Source organism: Fusarium flagelliforme (assembly GCF_020744385.1).
Source record: "Fusarium flagelliforme strain FIESC 12 MPI-CAGE-AA-0113 chromosome Unknown B0J16scaffold_1, whole genome shotgun sequence".
Taxonomy (NCBI): domain Eukaryota; kingdom Fungi; phylum Ascomycota; class Sordariomycetes; order Hypocreales; family Nectriaceae; genus Fusarium; species Fusarium flagelliforme.
Window position 1 is genome coordinate 1,680,218 of NW_025763503.1, and position 11,618 is coordinate 1,691,835.

The window sequence follows — 11,618 nt, forward strand, 5'->3', positions numbered from 1 at the left end:
GATGCTTAATAAGCTCAGAAAGGAAGGTTTAAAGAGGATCATCTACACGTAAGAGTCCGCCAGGGCATCAGAAGAACTGGCCGGTCAGAATGTAAGAGATAAATAATTTAGTTGCTTTATGGTAGGTACCTTAGACTAGCAATTATGATACCTTATTTTGGTAGCCCAATCCTTAGAGGATCTTTTAATTTATGCAATACACGCACGCCAGCTATTTTCTTCCGTACTGAGCACCTTTCACTGTGCTTCATTGCAACATTTGCTGCATCGCATTCACTCTGTAACTCTCTCTTCGCTCCATCAACTGAGCATGTCGCCCGCTGTCAACGATCTGGCCTCCTTCGACAATGAAGATGACATCCGCCTTTTGAACAGTATGCAGTCGGTGAGTGATGGCCAACACAGTCGTGCCTCTCGATGCCCTCTCAAGACCTTTTTGAAGGGCCGCTTCGCTAGCAGCATCGAGAGCGCTGGTACTCTCATCGAGAAGCAACAGGCGTGGACGACGGACAAGAGCGCGGGCAATTGCGAGACGTTGTCTTTGGCCACCTGATAGGCGAGAAGCAGATGGGCCACATTCAGTATCGTAACCGTCAGGAAGGGCCGCGATAACATCATGAATGTTTGCCAAACGACAAGCCTCCTCAATCTCGGCATCTGTAGCCTCGTGGCCAGGAGGTGCTCCAAGACCGACGTTGAAACGCACACTGCCATCGAAAAGAGCAGGCTCTTGAGGAACCAGAGCAATCGTGTCACGGAATGACGTAGAGAGCTTGGTGATATCCTGGTCGTCGATGAGGACTGTTCCGGCCGTGGGCTCGTACAAACGTTGCACAATGTTCATGATGGTAGACTTGCCAGCGCCCGAAGGACCAACAAGACCACAGAATTGATTGGGTGGGAGTGTAAAAGAGACATTGTCGAGGACAGTGGCGTCGGGTCGGCTTGGGTAGGCAAAGGAGACATTCTTGAAAGTCACCCTCGCGCCGCCACGGCCATGGTTCTCTGCTGGACTGAGCGGCTTTTCTCCCACTACGGCCTCGGGGTCTTGTCCTGCTTTGGACGGATCTTGTCCAGGTTTTCCAGTATGGGTGCTGCTTCCCATGTTGACGACCGTCATAACACGGGACAGGGCAAGCCGAGCGCGCGAGAACTCTGGAGCAAGAGAGAACATGCCACTCCAAAGCTGGGCGCTTGTCAACATAGCCACCAAGATGATAAGGAAGTCTTTTTGAGTGTACTCTCCCTTCATAATGAGTTGAGAACCCCACCAATATGCGAGAGCGTTGATGAAGGTGCCAGTTGTATACGAAATGGCCAGCCAGATATTGGTCGTGACTGAGGCGCGCACAACCTCCTTCCTCGGAGGCTTGAGTAGGCGAGAGAAACCTTCCATGTACTCGTTTTCGAGAGATAAGACGGCAACAGTGCGAATGGACTGGATAGCCTCTGTTGCGAGTGAAGTAGCAGTTGAGAACGCGGCTTGATGACGCTCTTCATAACGAGCCAGCATTCGCAGTTGCATGAAACCAGAGCCAAGCAGAATAGGAAGTGTGACCAGACACACCAATGCGATCTTCCATGCAAAGATGTGGGAGATGATGATCGCAATGAGGACGTTTATCAGAATAGCAAACACAGTACCAAATGTTGATCCACTGAATGCACCCACAGACATGCTATCCTTAGTGATGATGCCAAGTAGACTGGTGGGAGTTCGACCTTCGGATTGATGCCAGTGGATGCTTTGCTCTAACAAAGATCGGAACGACAAGACACGCAGGTTATAAAGAAGTCTTTCCGCGACAATACCAAAGCCCAGCCAGGCGAAGAAGTTGGCGATCAGCTCCACAGCGGCAAGCATGAAGAACAGACCTGCAAACATGTTGCCCATGGATCGAATGTGGTCGAGAGTATTGGCACACGGGTTGAGTGCTCCAACAGTGAAACCAAAGATAATACCGGAACCAGAGAAAGTGGCACCAACAAAGACCGCAGCGATCATGGCAAGAGTGAACCAGCCTAAAGATGGCCGAATTAACCATACAAGGCCCTTCATGACAGAGCTGAAAGGTTTCACTTCGTCCAGTTCATGATCCTTCGCCTCTTCGTCCTTCTTAGGCTCTTCTTCTCCATCCTTTTTGGACGACTGAGCATCCAATGACTGCTTGGTCTCGGAGAATTCGGCCTTCTCGTTTAGTTGGGTGTCCGCTCGAAGAGTGGAAGCGCCAATTGAATCACCATCAACAGATGCTGAGCCACTCTTGTTTCCAACAGTTTGGAGCTTGGCCATGTGTGCAAACTCGCCATCTTCCTTGGCCATAAGCTCGTCATAAGTTCCCTGCTCAACCACTCGTCCCGCTTGCATAACAACGATATTGTCAGCGTTTCGAATTGTCGACAGACGATGTGCAATCGAGATGATAGTTCGCTTTTCAGCGGCGGCTCGTTCAACGGCGAGCTGGATTCTCTTCTCACTAGCAGAATCGAGGGCGGCAGTTGCTTCATCAAGAACAAGAATTTCAGGGTCACGAATCAACGCTCGTGCAAGGGCGATTCTCTGTCGCTGTCCTCCGCTGACGAGTGATCCCTTGGGTCCAGCGGATGTACCGTAGCCAAGTTCAAGGCGTTCAATGAAAGTAGCCGCATCAGCCTGCTCGGTAGCACGCTTGATCAATTCGGCGATTTCAGCAAACTCGGGTCCCAAGGATGCGGACGAAATGAGTGCCTCCTTACCCTGCGCAGCCATCTTAGCAAGCTCGGGGCCTTTGAGAAGAGGTTTCAAATGTTGATGCGACTCTTTCGGCGAGTTGATCAGCCCAAGTGCGATGTTCTCGAGAACGGACCGGTCAAGAAGCGACGGTTCCTGCTGGACAAAACTAATGAAACTTCGGAGAGATTTAACATTGAGATCTCGCAAGTCATGGCCTTCGAGCTCGACCTTGCCCTCGGTAGGATCATGTAGACGCGCAATCAGTGCTGCTATAGTGGACTTTCCACTGCCAGAAAGTCCAACGATAGCTGTGTACTTTCCAGCAGGAAACTCGAGGTCGACATTTTGAAGAACAGGCTGGCCGGGGCGAGAGGCATACTCGAATGAGACGTTACGGAAAGTGAGAGACTTGGCCCCGGTGGGAGGAAGTACGGTACCCTCATCGGATGTGCCGTCGATGTTTGACGGAGCGTCGATATCTTCTTTGAGTCGTTGGAATGCGCCCACAGCTGCTCCTAGGAAAGGCAGAGTAGGCGCCATTCCACCAAGCATAACGCAAGCGTCTACAAGAAGGTAGACAATTGCGTAGATCTCACCGACAGTGGTGTTTCCGTCATTGTTCGCCACGGACTCTGCGATCTTCTTGCTGCCTTGCCAGAAGGCCAAAGCATTGCCTGAGTAAGCGATAAAGTAGAGAAGACCCGTTTGAACAGCAGCGACCGAAGATTTAAGTATTGCGTATTTGCGAGAGCGGGCCATGTGTTCCGCAAACTTCTCTTCGAGGCGAGGTGCGGCGCCAAAAGCTTGAACTACAGTGACATGCGATAACGCCTCTGAAGCAATAGAAGAGGCTGCAGTAGAGGCTTCTAGCTGTTTGACCACAAACTTCCCCAAGTACCTCCCTCCCAATATTCCAGAAAGGAGGAATGCTGGAAGCATGCATATCAAGATTCCGGCAAGTCTGGGTTGTTTCGTGAAGGCAATGATGAAGACTGTAACGAAGAAGCTCAGAGTCGTGATGATGTTGCCAACCTTCTCTGATGTACCAGCTTGCACGGCTGTGATATCACCTTGAAGTCGACTCGAGACTTGGCCAGAAGCGCCGCGAGTGTCGAAGAACTCTGGTGGCTGGCGCAGGAGAGCCGAGACGTAACGGGTTCGTAGGCGCTGGGCTAGACGCTGGCTGATGATGTTCCAGCAGGTAAGGTGACCATAAATGAGAACAAGAGCAATTGCGCCAATCCAAGCTGTCTTTATAACCTTGTCATTGATGGCGTTCTCATAGTCGAGAGGATCTGACGCTGCTTCGCTAGAACCGGAGTTGCTGCCGTCCGCTGCGCATGTGGCGCCGTTGAAGTTATCAATAAGCTGGCCGAATAGAACACCCATGAGTGGGAATGGAACACCAGCTCCTACCGCGCAAAGGGTGCCCAATGCGATGAGGCAGTAGTCGACCCATGTTGGACCAGCGGCGAAGAGGAGTTCGAGATAGGCGAAAAATGTCTTGAGGGACTTGAGGAATTGGCAAAATCGCTACTGTTATCAGTGATTGTGTTAACGATTTGGGTTTCTCGTTTGACTTACAGAGAAGATACTCTTCTTCGACTCCTCAGGGGCCGCCTTTTTAGGCTCAACAGCCATGACTTCAACTGTTGTTTGAGTACTGGGCCAGGGGTGTTCTTCCAACACACTCGATGTCTGGTTGCTTGTATCACAAGACAAGAAGTGAATGAGACTGACAGTGTCTGGGAAAGACCAACTGCTACTCAGGATGTTCCATGGGAAGCTCCCCAGTTACGGAAAAGAAATTGCAGTGGTAGACTACGTAGTAAGGGCATGAGGTGCAATCTCGTAGGCCAGCATCATACACAAAATTTCAATTAAACGGCCGATGTAGGAGCACCCTGAGCCAAGACGACCATGTTATGCAAGTGCTAATTTGTCGACTAGGGAAGCTCATCTGTACATGTGTGCACATGTTCAACTGGCACAGTAGATTTACACTTCACGCCCGTGCAGTTCAAGGTGCCATCGCATGGTCTCTATGGGTCTTTGAGATGCCTGAATGATGTCTCTGAGTGAATCGGGAGAGATGGGCAACGGCCCACCAAGACCAGGAGGTCGAGTTGCCGCAGGCAGCCCACCGGAAAGGCCACGTCCATGTTTGAACAGGAAGACCCTTGAATCACTTGTTTCGCCGATGGAGTGGAGGCGATTTTGTTTCGTAAGCTGGTAAACTGGAAGAGTCTTTATCCTCTACACGGAACTGCTCCCTGTACACCTGCCCGTCTAGGCCGCCCATACCAGTACAATATATCTCAAAGGGAACAAGACTCAGATTCTTAGCCAAGTAAACCGGTGGATAAAGCGGGTGAAGACGGTTTGCCTGACAAACTCAAAATTGAGAGAGGATCTGGTGAGCCGGCGTGTGCAGGGATCGGCAACCAAGAAAACGTCGGGGGCCAAACGGATGGAGAATTAGGATCAGATAAGATGAGGTGATTGATATGATAAGATGAATGCGACGTGATGTGGCGCCAAGCTCCTAAGCAAGCAGGGAACGTGAAGAAACCGCCGAGCATCGGGCGTGATCGTCAGTTGGTTAACCATATTCGAGAGTCAATGCATCGTCTTGGCGACCAGGGAGCTCCGAGCAGCTTCTTTGCTTCAGGCAAGTCGAATATTGTGAGGTCGTTCGACTTGAATCCTTTGGCCGACTGCGAGTATAGGTGGAATTCCCAGGTCAGTCGTCATGACAGGGGCTTTCTTTAGTGCAGATAATCCCTGATAAAAGCCGCATGACGGAGACTTGGTGGAGATGCGTCGGGATGAATGCCCTCATAGAGTCTACTTCATCCTATCGGAGAAAGGAACTGCTTTGTACAGACGCTAGATGTGCTTAGTCGATGACCAATGTCCCGAGAGGCGTTTTTATGCTTATTCTGTCGTCAATACAGCGGGTAAAGAAGATCAAAGTTTTTGAGTTGGTCAAGTTAATTTTGATGATGTTTGAACCCATTTCTTTTGGTGAGGCAAGTAAATCAGGTGAGTACAGTATCGGGGAACGAGAATGGATATATGCATAGATATGGATATTCACATGCATGCATACGCGCAAGGTATCGACCAAAACGCACCTTCCCCCTTGGCCGATCTGTGGAATTGTAAGACTGTACCTCCCACTACCCAAGTCTTTTGCCTTCATAGATTGATCGTCGGTTACAACAACCAATCTAGAATGGTGGAGTAACCTGATATGACTAGATCTCGAGAATTAAAGTCATAATTTAGCACAATTAAAGTGGAAAAGGTTAATGTCATGCTTATTTCTCCATCCACTTATCAAGTTCACTGCTTTACAAAGGTACAGGTAGAGTAGTAATCTTGGCACGTGAGAGGAGAACAGACAATTTGTCCCTGTCTAGGCTTCATGCCTCCGGCAGTTCACGTCCAAACAACAGGCAGAAACTACGACAGTTAGAAGATGCCAAGATGCTGATCTTGTCGTGTTTCAGGAAAGCAGCATCTTAGCACGCCCGCAACTGGTTCTCCGTGCTGCATCAAAACAAGACCCCCGTTGACCAGCAGTGACTTACGGTTGTATTGTGATATGCGACTCGATTTGTTCCACAGACGGGATCAGAGCCCTGCTCTTAGATCTCTTGGTATTACATATATAAGAGCCGATGAAGCACATGAATGTCTTGGAAGAGATCTCGTCTGCAACTATCTAAATCACTATCCTTTATATACAGCTTTCATCACCTAAACCTCCACCAGACTCGATTAGATACCAATCATGAGCCAAGCAACACTCCGCACTGAGCGTCTCGAGCTACGGCCTCTCGGGTCCGAACACGGAGACTACATCTACCAACTGGACTCAGACCCCGAAGTGATGAAGTACATTGGCTACGGAAAGCCACTTACCGCGGACGAGTCAACTATTGTACACAAACTACTGCTCGAGACAGCCTCATTCGGATCCGGTCTTGGATGCTGGGCCGGCTTCGCTGGCGAGAAATTTGTGGGCTGGTGGGTGCTGGCACCCAGCCAGAGCAACGATACTCCTCCCCAAGTCAACAAGAAGCGAGTCGAGTTCGGTCTAAGAATCCTTCCCAAGTTTTGGGGTCAGGGTTACGCCAAGGAGGGTTCTCAAGCACTGGTGAAGCACGGTCTGGAGGACCTCAAAGTGGAGGAGGTATATGGCGAGACCATGGCTGTGAACCAGGGATCAAGGGCTGTCATGGCAAAGATTGGCCTCAAGCATGCTCGAACATTTCACAACAAGTACGAGAATCCTCCTCCCGGGATTGAGGAGGGTGAAGTGGAATACAAGGTTACGAGGGATGAGTGGACATCGCAACAGACATGCGCGGCATAGTCCAGGCCGTGGAGAATCACAATAAAGCAAAACATCTAAATATCACCTAAATCGAATCTTTGAGCGTTTCAAGACTACAAATACCCTTTGTTCTGTTGCACTGTGACATGAATTTCAAATGACAAGAGATGTCAAGCTGCTTGGTACAGTTTTGATAAATGGTATGAGTTCCAGTGCATGAGAAACTCTGAAAGTAATTAGATTATTTAATAAAAGACATCGGATCAACGGTCTTGGTCTTATCAATCTATCGATGATCTGGAACTTGGTGGACATTGTGTAGCAGGTGGTGGAGGAGTCTCCGTCTCGGCCTGCAGAGAAGGACTCCCGATTATGGAGCATGTGGGTTATATCGCGCATACTCCCATCAGTCATGCATCTCGGTGAACGGCCAAACAACCTGAGAGTTAGTCGGCATATTCCGTTTCACAGAAGAGGAAATAAATGAGACATATCACTCGATTATCGCTCGGCTCAAGAGCCCCTGACAAACAGTTAAACCCCGATGGACCGAGACTTACCTGGAACGAAGTCACTCGGAATGAATCGCTTCATCGAAGAATCCAACTAAACCCAGACGGAACCAACATTGCCTAATCTGTTTATACTTCCGTGGGGTCCTAGTCATGTTGTGAGCTCATATCAGGAGCTAGAGGTATGCACTACATAAACCTCGTCAACAGTGGATTCTTCACTGCAAAGGAAGCATAAATTAAAGCATATCTTTGGTCTAAAGGTAGGGATGAGGGCTGTTCCACGCAACCTTTGCTAGTTATAGTGGGCTCGGAAGATCCCAAGCCTGTGCCAAGCCGCCAAAGTGTGACCAGACTTGCCAGGGTCCGTAATCAGATGCCAGGCAAATATCAATGAGCTTTTCGTCTCTGTCCATTCGAGTCTAGCATTGAAGCTTCTGGGCCCATCTCCAGTGTAATGTTGCACTGCTGTTGGTTCTGACATTCTATAGACTTATTTCCAAGACCGCCATGGCGCTACTATACCTGGTAGTCTAAGACAAGACCCTGGTATATGAAGCTCTAGACATTAGATCTTATCCATCAATCAGATTAGATAAAAATTTTCTTCTTCTCTTCCGATCTCGGGTTACTTCGCTCTTCCTCCAATCCCTCGCCACTGATAACTTGATCCTGATGCCAAGTATGGGACCGTCCTGTTAAGGCAAAGACCAACTGAAATCATCCGTTCAGCTCCAAATAACCCATGCTATCGATTCTGTGGCTCCTTGGCTTGACGTGAATTGGAATCCTCTCTCGTTCGTTTCCGAGGTTGTGAGGCAAGGGACGGTGCTAAACAATGGACCGTTTGCAGGGGGTTACCGAGAGGAGGGATATGTCCTTCCGGGTCGGGACCAACACATGGCAAACGAGAGTTCTAGCTCGAGTAGTTAGTGACATCCTTTGCTGAGAAACCTATCATCTGCACCTGTTATGTCAGGGTTACATTAGACTACATAAAGAATGCTATAGCTCCCTCTCCGCTATCGACTCCCTTTCTTGACTCCTCACTTCACTGTCTCGAGTGCGTTGCAGCTTCAATCATACATTACTACACTATCTATTGGTGTCCAGCTCAACAACAACAACAATGTCGGCCTTCAACAAGATCCGTGAGGGCCTTGCCCGAGAGGACAACACTCCCGTTGCCCAGACTCTGGCTCCTCATGAGAAGGAGATCAACGAGTCTCCAGACACCATCACCGAGACTGGCCCTAACCATGACAAGGAGGCCACTGCTGGTGCTATCCCTTCTGATGAGAAGGGAAACGAATCTGATGTTCCCAGTGAGGATGTCCAGAATGGTGTCAAGGAGATCCAGGCCATCACCCTGACTTGGGGTAAGGGATCTCTAGCCGCTCTTCTATGCCTGTGAGTTTGCCGCCCAAGGCAATAATACCACGAACAGCAAACTAACTCCCATCATAGTATCTGGACTCTGTTCCTCATCAGTGGTTTCCGAAGTTCTTTCTACCTCGTCCTGGTCCCCTATGTCACCAGCGAGTGGCAAGCTCATTCCCTCATGACCACCATCCCCATCGTATCATCCGCCATGACTGCAGCTTGCTACATTCCCATGGCCAAGGCTCTTGACGTCTGGGGTCGTGCCGAAGGATTCCTCCTCATGAGCGGTTTCGCCACTCTTGGTCTCATTCTCATGGCCGTCTCTCAGAATCTCGCTACTTTCTGTGCCGCACAGGTCTTCTACTCCGTCGGTTTCGGAGGCATGATCTACGCCGTTGGTGTGCTCGCTGCCGATGCTTCCAACCTGAGGAACCGAGGTTTGGCGTTTGCCTTTACCTCCTCTCCTTACATGATCACCGCGTTTGCTGGTTCCAAGGCTGCCGCTGCCTTTGTTACTGATGTCGAGAACTGGCGATGGGGTTTCGGTTGGATCGCTCTCGTTTTGCCCTGTGTCACTATTCCTCTTTTCCTTGTACTCAAGATCAACCTGCGCAAGGCTTTCAAGAACGGTACAGTGACCAAGACCACTCGAAGCCGTGGCTTTTTCGGTAGCATCTGGTGGGCCTTTAACGAGTTTGACGGTAAGTCTTTAGACTGCAGCCCTGTGACATATCTCGAATACTAACAATGATGTAGTCGTTGGAGTATTGCTCTTTGGTTGTGGCCTTGTCGTCTTCCTTCTCCCTTTCAACCTTGCCGCCCACGCCCCTAACGGTTGGAGCACCGGCTACATCATCGCCATGGTCGTCGTCGGCTTCTGCACCCTCGTCTTCTTCGGTATCTGGGAGTACTGGCTTGCCCCTGTACCTTTCCTCCAGGGTCGCTTCCTCCTCGACCGATCCGTCGTCGCCGCCTGCATGATCGATCTGACCTACCAAATCTCATACTACACTTGGAACTACTTCTTTACCTCCTTCTTGCAGGTCGTTGTCAACCTTCAGCCTGCCGAGGCTGGATATGTCAACTCGACTTTCCAGGTTGTTTCCGGTGTGCTTCTCTTCATCGTCGGTTTCCTCATCCGTAAGACCGGCTACTACAAGTGGACCTTCTACTTCGCTGTCCCCATTTACATCTTCGCCCTCGGTCTCATGATCCATTTCCGTGCCCCTAACCAGTATGTCGGATACATCATCATGTGCGAGATCTTCATCTCCGTTGGCGGTGCCGTCTTCATCCTGGTTATGCAGCTCGCCGTCCTCGCCGCCGTTGCCCATCAATACGTCGCTGCCGCACTCGCTACTCTGTACGTCGCCGGCGGTGTCGGCGGTGCTGTTGGAGGAGCTATCTCCGGTGCCATCTGGACAAACACCTTCATCCCTCAACTTATCAAGAGGCTGCCCGAGTCCGAGGTAGCCAACGCTCCCCTCATTGCTGGAAACATTGTGAGCCAGCTCTCGTACCCTATCAACAGCCCTGCTAGACTTGCTATCCAGGAGTCATACGGCTATGCTCAGGTTAGAATGCTTGCTGCCGGTGTTGGCATTGCTTCTTTGTTCTTCATCTGGGTCCCCATGCTCAGAAACATTAACGTCAAGAAGCTCAAGCAGACCAAGGGTCTCGTCCTCTAAGCAACTCGACGATGGGTTCAAATATCAGCACATCTGGTTTGATGGTGTAGCTGGATGTTAATCATCACTGTGTTGCCGAACGGCAGAACAAGATATAATTTCACCCGATGTATCGGGAACTAATCAGATAGAGATGATATTGGCGAAAAAAATAATGAATATGAGTTTTGATGTGTTAATAATGTTGTTACTCTAAAGTGACTTGTCGAAAGCCCATAAAGGCTTTGAGATGGTATCTAGGTGCTTGTCCCAACAGCAGCTATTGAGTAACGACATGAACCTCCAAGCTACTCTCCCAGCATTTATGTATGAACGGAGAAGCTCAAGTGCGTTCTTTCACTTTCTTGTTTCTTGTACCCAAGTCATCTGACCTAACAGCCAGTTTGATGTCTGAACCAGTCTGAAAAATCACTGTGTTTGTGATTTAAATCTTTGATGAGCTTTCTTGCCCATCTCACATCGAATAGATATTGCAAAGGAAGTGTTCACTAGCACCTTTGGTCACGTACTCTCATTTTGGACAAAAAAGCATGGCTTTCATATGCATTCAACGTTGATCGTTATAGAAATCAACAACTGAGCCCCTATCGGGTTGGCAAAACTCCCGCACTGGACGTTTGCTATCCAGCGTTTGTCTCTGACACAGGAATACCATTCAAGCAGAACAAGTCTAGACGACAGCCACACCTGTCCCTCAAGTTGCCCACCATATCACCAAATGTAAAAGATCATCCATGTATTCATTGTCATCGATGTGCTGTGTAAACAGATTTTATACCTCCTCATATCATATCGTATCAATCCTGGTGCTGCACCTCAGCCGTCGTATGACTCGTTCGGCTGCCATTTCAGCTCGAACGTAACTTTTCTTCGGATTGTCATCTTTTCCCAAAATTGTAAATCGAATAGGCCCTGCCAACGCCGGACACCTCGATGCCCATCCTTTGTCGGATGTAGCTTGCTTGTCTGGTTCTGGA

At 49.5% G+C, this 11,618-nt stretch overlaps 3 protein-coding genes across 3 annotated transcripts; 2 read left to right on the top strand and 1 right to left on the bottom strand.

The window, feature by feature from the left end:
• Positions 1-109: 109 nt before the first annotated feature.
• On the bottom strand, positions 110-4,565 carry B0J16DRAFT_408563 (P-loop containing nucleoside triphosphate hydrolase protein). Its single transcript, XM_046133040.1, has 2 exons — positions 4,298-4,565; positions 110-4,246 (listed from the first exon to the last, which is right to left on the bottom strand). The coding sequence occupies exons 1-2, from the start codon at positions 4,352-4,354 to the stop codon at positions 248-250; spliced, it is 4,056 nt and encodes a 1,351-aa protein (XP_045988521.1). The 5' UTR covers positions 4,355-4,565; the 3' UTR covers positions 110-247.
• A 1,947-nt stretch (positions 4,566-6,512) lies between these two features.
• On the top strand, positions 6,513-7,097 carry B0J16DRAFT_390813 (GNAT domain-containing protein; the record flags this gene model as incomplete). Its single annotated transcript, XM_046131899.1, has 1 exon — positions 6,513-7,097. One exon carries the CDS (start codon positions 6,513-6,515, stop codon positions 7,095-7,097), a length of 585 nt encoding a protein of 194 aa, XP_045988522.1.
• Positions 7,098-8,699: 1,602 nt separating this feature from the next.
• B0J16DRAFT_390815 (uncharacterized protein) lies at positions 8,700-10,641 on the top strand (the record flags this gene model as incomplete). The annotated part of the gene is made up of 3 exons (XM_046131900.1): positions 8,700-8,980; positions 9,038-9,654; positions 9,710-10,641. The coding sequence occupies 3 exons, from the start codon at positions 8,700-8,702 to the stop codon at positions 10,639-10,641; spliced, it is 1,830 nt and encodes a 609-aa protein (XP_045988523.1).
• Between the last annotated feature and the right edge of the window lie 977 nt (positions 10,642-11,618).